Here is an 18,190-nt window from a genome sequence, read left to right on the forward strand (position 1 = left end):
ATCACCATCATCATCATAATAATTTATTATTTATACCCCACCCATCTGGCTGGGTTTCCCCAGCCACTCTGGGCGGCTTCCAACAGAACACTAAAATACAATAACCTATCAAACATTAAAAGCTTCCCTAAACAGAGCTGTCTTCAGATGTCTTCTAAAAGTTTGGTAGTTATTTTTCTCTTTGGCATCTGGTGGGAGGGCGTTCCACAGATTTGGGGAGGGAAAGCTGATCTCTTGATCGCTATTGGTGTAATGGAGCCTCCATGATCTAAGGAAGTCTACCTCAAAGAACCCAAACCAGAGGGAGCAGGAGAGGTAGCAACCACCGTGTTTCGGGATTAACCTCATTCGTTTCACACCCTGCTTGTGGGCTTGAGGGAGAGAATCTCTTTGGCTGAGATTCCTGCATTGCACGGGGTTGGATTAGATGATCCTTGGAGGTCCCTTCCGAATCTACAGTCCTACGATTCTAGGATCCCATGAGTCTGATTGGCCACTGGACTTGGCAGGCCTTTGCTCTGACCCAGCAGAGCTCTCCTTAACAGAGATCCACCTTGACAGCAACTTGGAGCCTCCCCGTGCAAGGGCAGTCTACCTCGGAGTACTGGATTTTGGTGACTGGGAGCAAGGGGTTGTTTTCTGCCTTTGCGTCCTGCTTGAGAACTTCCTGGAGCCTGTGGGGTTTAACAACCACTCTCTCTTTCCAGGCTTGGAAATGGGGATTGTGGTTCTTGTCACAGGCACCCGAGAGGAATCTCAGCACCTTCGCCCCCCCCCAAAAAAGGCCACTTTGGGTGGCGTTAATTGCTGTGGAAGGTTAGCATCACCAGGAAATGAAGTCAGACCATAGAACCGTAGAGTTGGAAGGGACCTTGAAGATCATCCAGCCCAACCCCCTTGCAATGCAGCTGTCCCATACAGGGATTGAACCTGCAACCTTGGCATTGTCAGCACAGAGCTATCCAGGCATTCACCCTCCAAGTGTCCCTATTTTCCAGGGATTTACAGAAGCTGTCCCGGTTTTTGATTTGATCCGGGAATGTCCCCCTTTTTCTTAGGACGTCCCTGTTTTCATCGGAGAAATGTTAGAAGGTCTGGAGTTGTGCCATCCCCAAGCCCAGGAGATAAGTAGCTATGCAACCGTTAGAAGACACCTGAAGGCAGTTTTTAAAGGTTTCATGTTTTTATGATGTTTTGACATATGTTGGAAGCCGCCCAGAGTCTCTATTTTCGTGAGAGAAATGTTGGAGGGTAAGCGTCTCAGGGTCACAGATTCGAGTGCTACGTTAGGCAAAAAGGTTCCCACCTTGCAGGGGATTGGACGAGATGACACTTGTGGTCCCTTCCAGATCTGTGATTCTGTGGTGCTCCTCTCTGACAGAGCAATGTCACAGATGCCTTGTTGTTACGGAATAAGGTAAAGGGACCCCTGACCATTAGGTCCAGTCGTGACCGACTCTGGGGTTGCGGCGCTCATCTCACTTTATTGGCCGAGGGAGCCGGCATACAGCTTCCAGGTCATGTGGCCAGCAGGACTAAGCTGTTTCTGGCGAACCAGAGCAGCGCACAGAAACGCCGTTTACCTTCCCACTGGAGTGGTACCTATTTATCTACTTGCACTTTGACGTGCTTTCAAACTGCTATGTTGGCAGGAGCAGGGACCAAGCAACGGGAGCTCACCCCGTCACGGGGATTCGAACTGCCGACCTTCTGATCGGCAAGTCCTAGGCTGTGTGGTTACGGAATAGGGAGTTCCTATTTTCACCCAAGAAATGTTGGGGGGCAGTGACTGCTGTCAATCCTTCAACGGCCGACAAACACACTGTTTTCACATTTTGCTTTGCTATTTTTAAACCTACCTAAATAGCACCTGCTTCAATTTAGCTTCAATTTAGACCCCTTGTGTCTGGGTGTGGCCCTCCATGCATCTCTGTCTGGCCCTCGGAAATGTGCTGAGGCCGCCTACCCTCTCTCTCCAGGTCATGCTCCCTCCCCAGAGCATTTTCCCACGGCTGGGAATGTGTCTTCGTACCCCAATCTTGTCTTTCGCTCGCCTGGATGGAAGATAGACAGAGAGGGGTGTGTGGAAACTTGGCTATGGTGAGGAGGCGGGGTTTACCTCTGGTGCTCCTCCCACTTTTGCTTCTCGCCCCGCCCACCTCTGACTGGTGGCCTCCAGAAAGTTTTGCAGGAGGAGATGCGGCCCTCGGGTTGGAAGAAAGTTCGCCGCTCGGTGCTGCTCTGCATATTTATCTGGGAGTAAGCCACAGTGGGCAAAGCACTGTTTACTTCTGAGTAAGCACGCAGGGGGCTGAGCTTTGCAGCTTCAAAACAACAGGAAGTGAAATATCTCTATGTAGGTATTTAGGTTGTGACTCGAAGTCTTCCTGTCCTGCTTTTTCCACTGAACAGCTATCCACCAAAAAGTAACAATAATTAATAATTCAATTAAGAAATAAAATTTTATATGCTATTATTATTATTATTAGTCCCTATACCCGCAGGACTCAGGGCAGTTGCAACAGAAAATCACAATATAAAAAACAGAATATACATAATCAAAAGAAAAAGGAAAGCAGCGGAATAACACCCCCATTCCCATAGGTTAGATGTTGTGCTATTCCTGTGCTTATGAAGGTTTCATTTTTCTGCTTACAAAATGATCCATACATTGCAAAAATTGAGAAGCAGTGGCCTTTGACAGCCTTCGGGAATTTTTACACTTCCATTTTTTTACACTTCCATTCTGTCGTAGGAAGCCAGTTTATATGTCAAGCAATGCTTTGTTTAAGGTTCTAATACCGACATAACAATTAAACCAGCATTGACCTGTTTGAAAGCTCCAGGTTATAGAAGCATAGAAGTGTAGAGTTGGAAGGGAACCCCAAGGGTCATCCAGTCCAACCCCCGCAATGCAGGAGACGCAGATAAAGAATCCCTGGCCGTCCAACTTCTGTTTGGAAATGGGAGGGAGAGTCCGCCACATTCCTAGGCGTTCCACTGCCCACTGCTCTGACTGTCAGAAAGTTCTTCCTGATATTTAGGAAGTTCCTGACATTTCATCAGACCTACAAGCGTAACAGAAAGAACCACCTTGCACCCGAGGACAGCAGAAACTGAGATCTGCAGAGAGAGGATCAGATTTAATACTTAACAGTCCCAAAGATCTGCCAAAACCATAAGGGGGATCAGCAGGTGGAGAGAATTTTATTTTTTGTTAATTTTGCATTCTTTGTGCATTCTGCGGCGAATGGCGGTTCTCGTGCCAGGGTTGCAGCACATGAGGCTGTAGCGATGGAATGCTTCTCCTGTACTCCAGAAAATTAGTGTGCCAACCTTCTCCTTGCGTGCTAGCTTTCTGTGTGCGTGGATTGATCTGAGAGAGAGAGGGGGGGGGAGAGCCGATTTGCCTCTTCTTTACGCTCACAGGGAGAAAAGGTCTCAAATGGGTCAGTGCGTCTGGCTGTGAACCAGGAGGTTGGGGGTTCAAGCCCACCCAGGGAGGGCTGTGGGCAGAATTGCAGGGGTTAGACTGGATGACCTTTGGAGGTTCCAACTTTGCGATTTCATGATTCTAAGACAGGAATATCAGTAAACTGTGAGTAACCCCTGAGGTTTGCAGATAGGCAAAAGATCTTAAGGGGGGTGTGGGAGGCACCAGAAACACCAAAACAATCCCATAATAGCTTAACAGCATGGGGTGTGGACAGTATGAGCGGCTGGAAGAAAAGTGACAGTGGTGGGAGGTGTGAAAACAGAATGGAGAGGTCAGAAGAGGAGGATAGAGACCCATCAATGCAGGAGGGTAGGTGAGGGGAAACATCATCTGGAGAGGTTACTTTGGGGAGCTGTGTAACTCACTCTTGCTTATGGGCTTCCTTTTGGGGCCCCGATCCAGCGTCTCTTCTCGCGCTCGTATTTTTAAATGTGTGCATTTTTAAATGAGGACTTGAAAAGAGCACGGGCACCCAAAGGAGGAAAGAGGGAGAGGAGGAATTTGGTTCGCTCAATGCAGACCTACACTTTGCAAGACCGAAATTTGCAGCGATCTTTCGAAATTTGCACATTTCTGAATTTTGCGATGCGGTGATCCAGCTCCCAAAATCTGTATAATTACGGGTGTGCACACAGATGTCTATAATAGTGGAAATAGCAAGGGGGAAACGGCTTACAGAAAATGTGCATATTTGGAGAAATTGGCACAAAAGCTCTGGTGAATTTGCACGGGTATTTTCACGAGGATCCACATTAATGCAGAAAGGTGGAGGACTTAAATCTGGGCAGATAAGAAACTCAGAGAAAGAAATATCGATCATGTCCATCCCTAAAACTAAGCCACCCCTAACCTGTGGGATTGCCATACCCTTGACCTCTACTATCTGCAGAACTGGGCCTGTCAACAGCTGCCACATAATACCAATTCCTCATTTGTAAGAAATCGATCTTTGGAACTCCCCGCCTGTTGACAACAGACACCTGTCCCTTTTTTTGACACCAGCTAAAATATTCTTGTAATGTTTCTGTTTGCTCCGCCCACTTTTCCCTCTGGCCCCGCCCACCCCCAGAAGGCAATGTTTGTAAGTTGCCCAGAATAATCATTAATACATTTAAAACTAAACATGAATAGATAAATCAATGCAGCTGATATGAGCTTCCTACTGCTCAGTCAGTAGAGCATGAGACTCTCAGGGTTGTGGGTTCGACGTTGGGCAAAAGATCCCTGGATGTCAGGGGGTTGGGCTAGATGACCCTTGGGGTCCCGTCCAACTCTATGGTTCTGTGAGAGAGCTGGGTCAGAGGTTTGGATGCCAACTTTCGTTTTATCCACCTCCCTCCGTCACAGGCTCAAGAATGCACTGCCAGATATTTCTGATGTGTACTGGGATGTCCTAAGCAAAAGCAGGACATTCCAGGATCAGATCAGAAATTGGAACGGCTTCTGTAAGTGCACGACTGTCCCTGGAAAATAGGGACACTTCTGCCTCTTGTTAACGGAGAAATCTGAGGGCTCCCTTGGGCAAAAAACAAGGAGACCAGCCAGGAATACCAGAGCAAAACAGCAGCCCAGTCGGCTTGGTCTTGATTGAAGACTGTCATGACAGGACTCCCACCTGCCACCAGGTGGAACAAGATGGAAGCCCCAAACAAAAGAGAACCCAAACTTTTATTAGCTGCTAATCCCCATGTTACATCCCCCAAACTACATCACTAATACATCATGGTTACATCATGAAAGGGGAGGTCTGGTGGCAGGAATCTGAACATCCTGGACCCTGCCCCATGGTTCCCCTTGCCCTCCACCAAACACCCATCAAGTGGAACAAAAGAGATCTTTACATTTCCCTGTTTCCCAGCCAAGTTCATCACACCCTTTTGTCTTCATCTGGGTTTGTTATTTCTGGAATGGCTACCTGTCTGGCACTCAGGTATCAGGAGGCCAGGGATCATCACTCAGGCAGAGGGGCTGCTGAGCAGCTGAGCTCACCTGTCTATATGAATTTCTGATGTTTTCCCAGTGAGCCAGAACACAGATAAATTGATCAGTGAATTCTTACATTTGGTATCGTGCAGCAGAGGCCCTTTGAATAGATAGGAAGAAACCGTGATGAAGTGTTTTGTGGGGACAAATCACAAAAGTCACAAAAGCGATTGTGCTGGTTTTGATAGTGGGCTGCATGTGCATGATGTCTGCTGAAGGGGCAACACCCCCCCAACCTATACATAAATTCCTGCAACACTCTGAAGCGGCACTCCCCAGAGCCGAGTTTGCCACCTCGCTGAGAACTAGGCCCTTGATCGCTCCTCTAACTTCAACCACAGGAAGTGTGCCTCCTTGCTGCCTCTGAAGCTCGCGTGTGACACAGGAAACCCACGGGCAGCGTCGGTCTTGCCCGGGGTGTGGCGCTTGCTGATTCAAAGGAGGCCAGGCCTGGAACGGAGACTCATACAGAGTTGCAGCGGGAGACACCCTCCGCTGACCTAGCGATCCGCAGGACATGCCATGTTGGGGGGGAAACTCACTGCTTTGGGGCTGATTGTGGGGCCCCCTCTCTCTGGCCGCCTTTTCGAAACCATGTCCTGGGAAACGCAGAGACGGGTTTCACAACACACACAAACACACTCACGACACAGCTACCTCAGTTCCCCTTTCCTTTAAACCGAAGCTCTCCAAGCCGCAGAAGCCAAACCTCAGAGGAAGAGACCTTCTTGTGTTCTGCACAAGATCTGGAGGATGTGGATGCTTTTGCAAACAGTGACCACACCAAGAACGGGGCAGACTATGGTTTCTCCCCTGCACTTTTTTTTTTTTGCCCCAAATTGAAAATCAACCACAAATGAAAGCAATTTGCATACAGCTTTTCCAAAAATTGGTTCCCTGCACTCCGTTCTCGATGTGTCCATCGTTTCATCTTGTTGCTGCATTGTTTTCCCAGTTATTTCTAATTGCAATTAACCTTATTGCAATATTTTGTTGTTGTTTATTAGCCTGAACCATTGTCTAGCTGCTCATCAGTTCCTGAACGTATAATATTCTAAGATTTCCAATATCTGCAAGTGAGGTTGATCAACAAGTTAGCAATCCACAATAAATCAAGAATCACTACGTCCAAAATAAATTCCTTGGGGGCAGACGAGGGTTTCAGTGAAGGCAGGAGAGGCCTTTGAGTTTAGCAGCCAGATCTGAGGATCTCCAGAAATCCCTGCCCATTTGTGGTGGTCTGCCCTCACTTCGCTTTCCCTCGGCTTCCTGTTTTTTCTTCATCTCAACCCCACCGCATTTCCTCACCCATTTGCAAATTCTTTTTTCTATAAAAATCCCTAAACATCAGCAAATTGGCCTATGTGCATTCTGCCCCCCCCCCCCCGCCCCCAAGGCATATATGGAAATCAGAAAAGCCCTGCAGAGCTTGCTCTCATGTGTTGTAAACAAAAATTGCCCTTTTCCCTTATAGGGTATCCAAGAGCCCATATAGAGTCCTTAAGTGGGTTCCCTATTGGTAGGAGAGAATAACAGAGGCCAACCAGAGAATATTGAGAAGGAAAGCAGCTAGTAAGCTTGATCTTTATTGATCTGTTGCAACAGGGTGCTCCCCTTACATGCAGGAAAGGAGGAGGACCCAGAAAAATAGTGTGCATACCCTTATAAAGACTTTTGAAATTGCCACCCTGTAGATCAAGACCACCCCTCAGAAACACCATACATACATCACAGAAGGGGTGTAACCTAAGACCACCCCCCAGATACATAATACCTACCGTATTTTTCGCCCCATAAGGCGCACCGGCCCTTAGGACGCACCTAGTTTTTTGTGGGGAGAAATAAAGGCGAGGGGCTGGGGCGGGAAGCGTCCCCCGAGCTTGTGGGGCTGGCGGCAGGGAGAAGCAGGCTTCTCCCCGCCGCCAGCCTTCAAACCAGGTCGGGGGACAGCGGGATGGTGCGCTGCGCCTCTCCTGCTGTCCCCCGAGCTTGCGGGGCTGGCGGCCGGGAGGAGCAAGCTTCTCCCCGCTGCCAGCCTCCAAAGCAGGTCAGGGGACAGCGGGATGGCGGCGTTCCGCCTCCCAGCTGTCCCCCGAGCTTGTGGGGCTGGCGGTGGGGCTCTCCTGAAGGGGTCGGTGCGCACCGACCCCTCTCGCTCTCCAAGCTTCAGCGAAAGCCTGCATTCGCCCCATAGGACGCACACACATTTCCCCTTCATTTTTGGAGGGGGAAAAGTGCGTCCTATAGGGCGAAAAATACGGTACATTACAGAAAAGGTGGTCTAAACAGAAATTTGTGCATCCCACCCAAAACAGTTATAGGATCTCAAGAACTGGAAGGGACCTGGGACATCATCCAGACCGACCCCCACCCCAAAAAAACAATACATATTGCTGAACACACTTGCAGAAGGGGAGAGGCTGGAGAACCGGGTCCTAAAACTCAGAGACGCACAGATTTCAGAGGGCAGTTGTGTTCTGGGAATCCTGTAGGAGGTAGAGGTGAATTCTTCCTGCCTCCCTCTCGATCGAAAATAGCCCCGAATTCTCTGGTCTCAGCCTGTCCCTGGAAGTTCTCCATCTTATTTTCAGCCCAGCAACAATACATGCTTAAATAGGCAAGGGGGGACAATGTTTGTTTGGTAATTAATTTATTAATAGATTGTTGAAATCTTCAGGCCTGCCTCGTTCCATTGAAGCCAGTGGGTCTGTTCTGAGCCTGACTTTCTCGGATCTCAGCCCTCGGTCTTAAAAGCACCAGAACGACTCGACAGGCCGAGATCTCCAAAATTGCCCCACTGCAGCTAAACCACCTCTTAAGCAATCAGCAGCATGTAAGAGCAGTTAAAACTTCCCCTTTGGAAATACTTCTGTCCGTGAATACAGTGGGGGGGTGGAGAAGACACCGAATGCGGCCCCTAGGACCTCTCTGCCCGGCCCTCAGAACTCCCCGCAAGCCTTGTCCCAAGCCATGGCCCTCATTGGCTCTGCACGCCCTCCTGGAGAGCGTTTTTCCCCGTGCAGAATATGCCCTTCAACTCCGACTGCAATTTTTGCTTGTCCGAATGGAGGATCAAGAGATGCGTGTTGAGGAACGAGCGCACTGCACGGAGCACCGCAATACCTCCAGGACCGCCTCTCCCCAAATAAACCGCCCCGGACCCTGAGGTCCTTCTTTGTGTGCCTTCTCTCCGTGAGGTCTGGAGGATGACAACACAAGAACAGGGCCTTTTCTGCGGTGGCTCCCCGTTGCTGCAATGCTCTCCCCCATGGCATACAGTCATACCTCATGTTGCGTCTGCTTCAGGTTGTGTTTTTTCGGGTTGCAGACTGCCGAAACCTGGAAGTACCAGAATGGGTTACATGTGAAAAGGATCTAGGAGTCTTGGTCGACCACAAACTTGCCATGAGCCAACAGTGTGACGCGGCAGCTAAAAAAGCCAATGCAATTCTGGGCGGCATCAATAGGAGTATAGCATCTAGATCAAGGGAAGTAATAGTGCCACTGTATTCTGCTCTGGTCAGACCTCACCTGGAGTCCTGTGTCCAGTTCGGGGCACCACAGTTCAAGAAGGACACTGACAAACTGGAACGTGTCCAGAGGAGGGCAACCAAAATGGTCAAAGGCCTGGAAACGATGCCTTATGAGGAACGGCGAAGGGAGCTGGGCATGTTTAGCCTGGAGAAGAGGAGGTTAAGGGGTGATATGATAGCCATGTTCAAATATATAAAAGGATGTCACATAGAGGAGGGAGAAAGGTTGTTTTCTGCTGCTCCAGAGAAGCGGACACGGAGCAATGGATCCAAACTCCAAGAAAGAAGATTCCACCTAAACATTAGGAAGAACTTCCTGACAGTAAGAGCTGTTCGACAGTGGAATTTGCTGCCAAGGCGTGTGGTGGAGTCTCCTTCTTTGGAGGTCTTTAAGCAGAGGCTTGACAACCATATGTCAGGAGTGCTCTGATGGTGTTTCCTGCTTGGCAGGGGGTTGGACTCGATGGCCCTTGTGGTCTCTTCCAACTCTATGATTCTATGATTCTGGGTTTTGGCAATCGCAAAATGCGCAAATGCGCAGAAGTGGGTTGCAAATGCTGCGGGTTGCGAACGTGCATTCCACACGGATCACATTCGCGTCCACTGTATATTTCGGCGCCAGGCAAAAACATTTCTCTATAACCAGGCCTTTGGCTGATAAAACTATCCAGGGCCTTTCCGCTGTGTTTGCATACCCTCCAAGTGTCCTGATGTTCCAGGGACTGTACATACCTTCCAACCTTTTTCCGATGAAAATAGAGACATCCTGTTTAATAATAATAATAATAATAATAATAATAATAATAATAATACCTACCCATCTGACTGGGTTTCCCCAGCCACTCTGGGCAGCTTCTAACATATATAAAAACATAATAAAACATTTAACATTTAAAAACTTCCCTACCCGGTGCTGTCTTCAATGTCTTCTAAAGGTTGTTGATCTCCTACCCTCCAGCATTTATCCAATGAAAATAGGGACGGTCCTAAGGAAAAGCGGGACATTTCCGTTACCAAATCGGAAACCGGGACGGCTTCTGTAAATCCGGGACCGTCCCTGGAAAAGAGGGACACCTGGTGGGGTCTGCAGACAGTCCCGGAATTACAAAAGCCACTCCGGCTTCTGATTTGATCCCGGAATGGCCCTATGGCAGCTGCGAAGGAGCATCCCGTGGCCTCTCCATGGCGGCTGCTGCTGTCAGTCTCCTCGGGCAGCTGCAGAACTGGCCAGGTAGAGGAGGGGCTGCCACCACCAAGGCCATGCCCCTGTGACGCGCTAGCCCTGAAGTGCAGGCAAGGCCAACCTGGGCTGGAAGAAAGGGGGAGCGGAGGATAGGGGGCCTTGCTTTCCTTTACTCTTAAGAAATGCTTTGTGCATCCACGTCTGATCTTGTGCCTTTTTAAAATCTATTTATCGATTTGTGTTTATACCAAATAGAATAGAATAGAATAGAAAAGAAAAGAAAAGAAAGGAATGGAACTCGCAAGCGGGATTTGAAATATGAGTAACAGAAGGAATTAGGAATTGCAGGATTGAAGTTGACGGCATAAGAATTGGAAGGCATTGCACAGCAGAGGGGGAGAAAAGGGGTGGGAAGTCGGAAAAAGACAAACTTATTACGTATTGAAGTGTATATGTTAAACTTTTGAGAATTTAATAAAAACTTACTATGGAAAAAATAAAATAGGGGTTAAGGAGTTTTCTCAGGGTTTGTGTGTGCCGTGTCCCTTTGGTGAAGTGGTGGAAATGCTCTGCTGGGGGGGGGGGCGTTGTGTGCCAAAAATGGGGGGGGGGGTCACTTGATGGGAGTGAGAAATGTCCTTATTTTCACTTGAGGAATGTTGGGGGGGGTCTGTGTTTGTGGGAGGGGGCTTGTTGCTTTGCTTTTTTTTTGTTTTTGCTTATTATGTATTTTATGTTCTCGTTTCGGTTTTTGTGCTGCGGACCGCCCCGTGATCTTCCAATGAAGGGTTTTTTAAAGGGTTAGAGGTTTTTAAGCAGAGGGTGGGTGGCATTATTGTCTGTCCTGGAAGCTTCAGCGGAGATTCCTGCATTGCGGGGGGTTGGGATGGATGACCTTCGGGGGTCCCCTTCCAACTCCACGATTCTACGATTCCATGGTAATAAATAACAAAATAGTTGAAACTGGGGTGTGTGTGAGTGTGGAATCAGAGGCTGAATGAAAGCGTAAATGGCCAGATCCATCCATCTGAACTCCTGATCCACTTCTGCCGGTCTGACTCTGCTTTCTTCTCTCTCTCTCTCAAATCTTTCCAGGGCAGCAAAGAGCGGTTCCATTGGCAAAGCCACAATGTCAAGCAGAGCGGGGTAGACGACATGGTCCTCCTCAGCAAGATCAACGAAGACGCCATCGTCGAAAATCTGAAGAAGCGGTTTATGGATGACTATATCTTCGTATCCTTTCCGTCCTTTCCGTCGTTCTTTCTTGCGTTCCCTTCTAGGTGTTTGGTGCCACGTGCGCCCGTTGTGATCAGAGTCGGGGCATCTGACTGATCCAGGTTTTCATTTCGGGCAGTGAATTAGAATCATAGAATTGTTGGGTTGCGAGGGACCCCCAAAGGTCATCCAGTCCAGCCCCCTGCAATGCAGTTGAAGCATCCATGACAGAAGGCCACCCGACCTCTGCTTCAAAACTTCCAAGGAAGGAGAGTCTGCCACTTTCCATCCCACGGTCGAACAGCTCTTGCAGTCAGAAAGTTCTACGTGATGTTTAGTCACAATCGCCTTTCTTTGTCAGTGGAAGTCTTGGGTTCGAGTCCTGCCCTCCAGAGCGGGAGAAAGCAAGCTGGCTCCCTCTTCCATGTGGCAGCCCTTCAGATATTTGAAGGTGGCTCTCCTATCTCCTCTCAGCCTCCTCTTTTCCAGCTCCTTCAACCGTTCCTCATCACGCCTGGTTTCCAGACCCCTGATTATCTCGGTCGCCCTCCTCTTCCAGCTTGTCAACATCCTTTTTCTGATCCTCATTTGCCATTGGCTGATCGCCCTTGGCCTCAAAGAGGGAGGTCTTTGGTACCCTATTTTCGAAGAATCTTAGTATTTCTATCCTTTCCTTTGTGAGTAGTTGTCTTGCTCTGTGGATAAGTTTGGCCAGATTTTGATCATGGAAGGTGATCATTCCTCGTACCGAGTGACCATCATAGTATAAATACTCTATAGAAACGATATCACTTGGCTTTACGACACTTGGCAGTATGTCATTTAAGATGTTCAAGAGATGCTCTATGCAATCTGTCGGTTTTGGGTAGTTGGTGAGTACAAGTTTTTGGGGAATTAATAGCAAGCTCCAGCCTTTTTTCTGGCTCAAAACTTGCCGGACCTGTAGTATGTTCCCACTGATATTATGGGTCACCACCTCTCTACTACCCGTGTTGTCCATTGGTATCCTTCCAGGGTTCCGGGAAGTTACTTCCATTGTTGTGCTTCTTTCAGAGCTCTGGTTCGAGGTTTCCTTCTCAGATATAGACTGGGGCTTTGCCTTGATTGTTCCTACTTCGCCTTTTCCTTTACTGCCCCTTGAGGTGAATTTGTTTAAGCCAGGTGTAGAGGATGATGAAGGGACGCGGGTGGCGCTGTGGGTTAAACCACAGAGCCTAGGGCTTGCCAATCAGAAGGTCGGCGGTTCGAATCCCCGTGACAGGTTCAGCTCCCATTACTCGGTCCCTGCTCCTGCCAACCTAGCAGTTCAAAAGCAGGCCAAAGTGCAAGTAGATAAATAGGTACCGCTCCGGCGGGAAGGTAAACGGCGTTTCCGTGCGCTGCTCTGGTTCGCCAGAAGCGGCTCAGTCCTGCTGGCCACATGACCCGGAAGCTGAACGCCGGCTCCCTCGGCCAATAAAGAGAGATGAGCGCCGCAACCCCAGAGTCGGCCACGACTGGACCTAATGCTCAGGGGTCCCTTTACCTTTACCTTTTAGAGGATGATGAGATTAGGTTGTAAAGTGTCTGCCATTGTTTTTTGCAGACACAGTGGGCTATCTTTGACTTCCTTAGCGTTTTGATATTTTTGCTTTTCTTCTTCTTTGCTTAGGTTTTCGTCTTTTTTTGATTTCTTACTGAGTACTGGATGATTTATATCAGCTGGTTCGGGGAGGTTGTTCATTTTTGCCTCTATGTCTCTCTTTCTTGAGGTGTAGAATTTTCCACGAGGGTCAGAAGTAGCCCGTTTGTTATCAGTAAGAATTTTTTTTATGTTGGACAGGTCCGGGCATATCAAGTGGACCTGGGCCTGCAGATAGCTGCCTTTCTCCTCTGTTTGGGTACCTTTGGAAGTAACCTGTTGACTTTGAAGGTTATTTCCAAGGCAGCCTTTGTCTACATCCTTCTTAAATTTATAGTTTTGCTCTTGCCTGTGCTGCTGTCCCCCTGTGTCACTTCCGTTCAGATGTCCCTGTGGTTTGTGGCCAAGTACGTTCCTCCCCCTGCTCTTCCTCTCCCGTCACTCTCTCCAAATTTGGCAGTCCCGGCAGAGCGCTGAAAGCCTCCTCTTTGCTCCACTAGCCAATTTCTCTCCCATTGAGGGACTCTTTTCCCAGTGTGAGTTCTTGCATAGGGGGGTTGGACTAGATGACCCCCAGGGGTCCCTTCCAACTCCACAGTTCTGTGAAATCCCCTGGTGCTGCTCTGAGAAGCGGCTCCGCTAACCCAGAAATAGTACCTTGGGTTAAGAACTTTGCTTCAGGATGAGAACAGAAATCACGTGGCGGCAGCGCGGCGGCAGCGGGTGGCCCCATTAGCTAAAGTGGTGCTTCAGGTTTCAGGTTAAGAACGGACCTCCAGAACGAATTAAGTTCTTAACCCAAGGTACCACTGTAATCTGAAGGTCCACAGAAGTTCTAAGAATTAGCATGCAAGAAAGATGGAGATGGGCTTAGTCAATGTCACAGGACTCTATGTGGGATAAACGCACACACACCGAAACTGAAAAGTTGTCTCGCTTTCATCTTCCTGCTTAAAAATAGCGCCGCCCACAGCAGCCGTTGCGAAAAGGACTTCCGTACTGTGGCCTGAGTCATCCAGAATCGCCACAACCCACATAAGTCAGGTGCCCAGGGTGATGCTAAAAGGTCAGGTTCGCCCCCTGAGGGCTGGATCCAAACCTGGGTCCGCCTCGGATGCTCCTGGACCACGCAGGGCAGAACCCTAGACACTGCCTCTAGACGCTGCAAGTGCAATTGGTGGTGGCGGTTGCTGGGAGGGTGGAAGCCTGGGAGCCCAACAGTAGATGGCGCCAGAGAGAACGGCCGGCTGGTTCTAGCTTGCAGGGCGACCGAGTTTGCAGGCATAGGGCCAGTTGTACATGCCATGGCGCTTTGGGGTCCATGGGGCACTGCCCCTCTCTCGCCTCGGTCAGCCATCACCCGGCCCTCACCTGCTTGCTGTGCTACTTACAACCAACCTGGGAGCTGTCAACTTCCTCTTCCTTAGTCCCGGAGCTGCTTCTTGCAGAATTCAGCAAGGATCAACCCACCAAGTGTCCTGATTTTCCAGGAATGGTCCCGGATTTACAGAAGCCACCCCGGCTTCTGATTTCATAGAATCATACAGTCGTAAAGTTGGAAGGGACTCCAATGGTCATCTAGTCCAACCCCCCGCAAGGCGTGAATCACAGATAAAGCATCCCTGACACAGGGCCACCCAACCTCTGCTTTAAAACGTCCCAAGAAGGAGACTCTGCCACCTTCCATCCCATGGCTGAACAGCTCTTACTGTCAGAATGTTCTTCCTGATTTTAAGTTGGAATCTCTTTTGTTGTGAAATAAAAAAAATTAAGGAGATATATATATATATATAGAGAGAGAGAGAGAGAGAGAGAGTGTTCATAACTGCATATATAAACCACATGTCTGAAACCCCACAGAAAAAGTCCTGAAACCATTTTGTCCCTCCCAAATTGACCTCAAATATTTCTCTGCAAAGTCGAAGGAAAATGGAAAAGCCTCCCCATTGTCTTTCCCTTCACAAATCCTGTCTTAAGGGTATGTCTGTGTATGAATAGGGTGAGCCTGTGACCTGGCTCAGGAACGAAGTATTTGTCATTACAAAAGACTGGCCAGGCTCCCCAGGGTATCCAATCAAGTGAGCATTAACAGGTAACCTGCCAGACAGGTGGTAAACAACGCACTCATATTTCTGTTGTAGACCGCCCTTTCTGTGATGTAGGTATGATGTTTCTGGGGGTGGTCTTGGACTCCAGGGCGGGCAATTTAAAATGTCTATATAAGGGCGGGCACACCTTGGTTCTGGGTCCTCCTCCTTCTCCTGCGTGTGAGGGGAGCACCCAGTTGCAACAGTTCAATAAAGATCAGGCTTGCGAGTCGCTTTGCTTCTCAATATTCTCTGGTTGGCCTCTGTTATTTTCTCTAACCGATGGAGAACCTGCAAAGGACTCTAGAAGGGCTCTTGTGTTCCCCATTAGGGAATAAGGGCAGATTTTCATTTATTACACTTGTAACCTGAAGCCACAGGTTCGAGTCCTACCCTCCCTAGCTGGAGAAAACAAGAAAGCCACATCTTCCCCAGGTTTTAGGTCCATGCTTGAATGCTGGCTTCTGAAGCTGGGATGGGGAGGTGCATTTCAGCCAAGGTTACCTATGTTGTTGTTTAGTCGTTTAGTCATGTCCGCCTCTTCGTGACCCCCTGGACCAGAGCACGCCAGGCACTCCTGTCTTCCACTGCCTCCCGCAGTTTGGTCAAACTCATGCTGGTAGCTTCGAGAACACTGTCCCATCATCTCGTCCTCTGTCGTCCCCTTCTCCTTGTGCCCTCCATCTTTCCCAACATCAGGGTCTTTTCCAGGGAGTCTTCTCTTCTCATGAGGTGGCCCAAGTCTTGGAGCCTCAGCTTCAGGATCTGTCCTTCCAGTGAGCACTCAGGGCTGATTTCCTTCCGAATGGAGAGGTTGGATCTTCTTGCAGTCCATGGGACTCTCAAGAGTCTCCTCCAGCACCAGAATTCAAAAGCATCCATTCTTCGGCAATCAGCCTTCTTGATGGTCCAGCTCTCACTTCCATACATCACTACTGGGAAAACCATGGCTTTAACTATACGGACCTTTGTTGGCAAGGTGATGTCTCTACTTTTTAAGATGCTGTCTAGGTTTGTCATTGCTTTTCTCCCAAGAAGCAGGCGTCTTTTAATTTCATGACTGCTGTCACCATCTGCAGTGATCATGGAGCCCAAGAAAGTAAAATCTCTCACTGCCTCCATTTCTTCCCCTTCTATTTGCCAGGAGGTGATGGGACCAGTGGCCATGATCTTGGTTTTTTTGATGCTGAGCTTCAGACCATATTTTGCGCTCTCCTCTTTCACCCTCATTAAGAGTTTCTTTAATTCCTCCTCACTTTCTGCCATCAAGGTTGTGTCATCTGCATATCTGAGGTTGTTGATATTTCTCTATAGCTTACCTATAGAGAGAGACAAAATATATTGAGACAGACAGACAGGCAGATTATTCCTTAACAGATGGCTCTCAGACCTATATTGGACCTGTCCTCATCTCTGTCAACCCCTTTAAGCAAATGCCCTATTTCACGGACCGGGAAGTGGAACTCTACCAAGGAGCAGTAAGGAGTTGTGGGGCTGGGAGAAGGGGTCGGGGGTCCGCCAGTGGGCACCCCAATTTCTTAAGGTGGCCGAGCCCCTCCCTGCCCTCTGACCTGGGTCTGGCAACAGCAGGAGCCCCAGATTCACGCCTCTCTGGTGTTCTGTCCTAGGCGCAGTACGAAAACCCGCCCCACATCTACGCCTTGACCGACAACATGTACCGAAACATGCTCATTGACGGGGAGAACCAGTGCGTCATCATCAGGTAAGGAAACGGAGGGTAAAACAGGATGGAATCGCTATCCATGCTAAAGAGGATTTGCAGCTGAAATTGACAGAACCTGCCAAATGGGCAATCCAGCTAGTGAAATTAGGAGGCAGGATTGAAGGAGCATGGAAAAGGTTGGTCGGCTATTTTTTTAAAAAATATTGCTTTAAAGAAATATATATTATTAAGTTTTACAATTTTATATTCATCACAATAACACTACCATATTTTTCGTCCCATAGGATGCTCTGTCCCATAGGACGCACCTAGTTTTTTTGGGGGGAAATAAAGGGGAAAAAATTGTCCTTTATTTCCCCCCCAAAACCAGGTCGGGGAAACCGAACCAGGTCGAGGAACAGCGGGATGGCGGTGCTGCGCCTCCTTGCTGTCCCCCGAGCTTGTGGGGCTGGCCGATGTCTGTCCGGTGCGTGGGGCGCTCTGCTTCAGGGCGCCCCTCGCGCTGGGCGGCAGGTTGCTATCCGCAGCGTGGGGAGCCCTGCGGGGAACTCCCCAGGGCTCCAACACGCTGCGGATGTCCGCCCGGTGCGAGGGGTGCTCTGCTTGAGGGCGCCTGTCACGCCGGGCGGCAGGCTGCTATCCACAGCCTAGACAGCCCTGTGGTAACTCCCGCAGGGCTGCCTAGGGTGCGGATGTGTTCCCGAAGCACCGGGCACTCTGCTTTCAGGGCGCCCGACGCTCCGGGAAGCAGGCTGCTAACCGCAGCCTAGACATCCCTGCGGGACCTCCCTCAGGGCTGCCTAGGCTGCGGATGTCTTCCTGAAGCCTGGAGAGCGAGAGGGGTCGGTGCGCATTGACCCCTCTCGCTCTCCAAGCTTCAGCGAAAGCCTGCATTCGCCCCATAGGACGCACCCAGATTTCCCCTTCATTTTTGGAGGGGAAAAAGTGCATCCTATAGGGCGAAAAATATGGTATGTCAAGAAGAAGAAGAAATACAATTCCCAACCCCCCCAAACTTCCCTCAACTTCCTCTTCTGGTTCTTTACACATTAACTTCTACTGCTTATTTTATTATTATTGTTATAAATAAATTTTAGTTATACCCTGCCCTCCCCGGCCAGAGCTAGGCTCAGGCGGCTAAAACCAGTAAAATTAGAGTAAAAACATAACAGGAAAAGAAAAAAACCAATTTAAAATACAGGTTAAAATGCAATTTAAAGTGCAGCCTCATTTTAAAAGTAGCCCATAGATCAAGACCGTAAGGGGAGGGAAACATAAGGGTCAGACTGAGTCCAAACCAAAGGCCAGGCGGAACAGCTCTGTCTTGCAGGCCCTGCGGAAAGATGTCAAGTCCTGCAATATTATACCTTAATATTGCATTCTTTAAG

At 49.1% G+C, this 18,190-nt stretch overlaps 1 protein-coding gene across 1 annotated transcript in view; it reads left to right on the forward strand.

Moving 5' to 3' along the window:
• MYO1F (myosin IF) overlaps nucleotides 1–18,190 on the forward strand; it is a 58,505-nt gene that overhangs the window by 3,402 nt on the left and 36,913 nt on the right. The window contains exons 2-4 of the mRNA XM_028713905.2: nucleotides 11,291–11,428; nucleotides 16,507–16,596; nucleotides 16,747–16,841. Coding sequence (XP_028569738.2) covers nucleotides 11,291–11,428; nucleotides 16,507–16,596; nucleotides 16,747–16,841 — 323 coding nt within the window. The remainder of the gene's footprint in view (nucleotides 1–11,290; nucleotides 11,429–16,506; nucleotides 16,597–16,746; nucleotides 16,842–18,190) is intronic.

Source organism: Podarcis muralis, chromosome 18 (assembly GCF_964188315.1).
Source record: "Podarcis muralis chromosome 18, rPodMur119.hap1.1, whole genome shotgun sequence".
Taxonomy (NCBI): Eukaryota; Metazoa; Chordata; class Lepidosauria; order Squamata; family Lacertidae; genus Podarcis; species Podarcis muralis.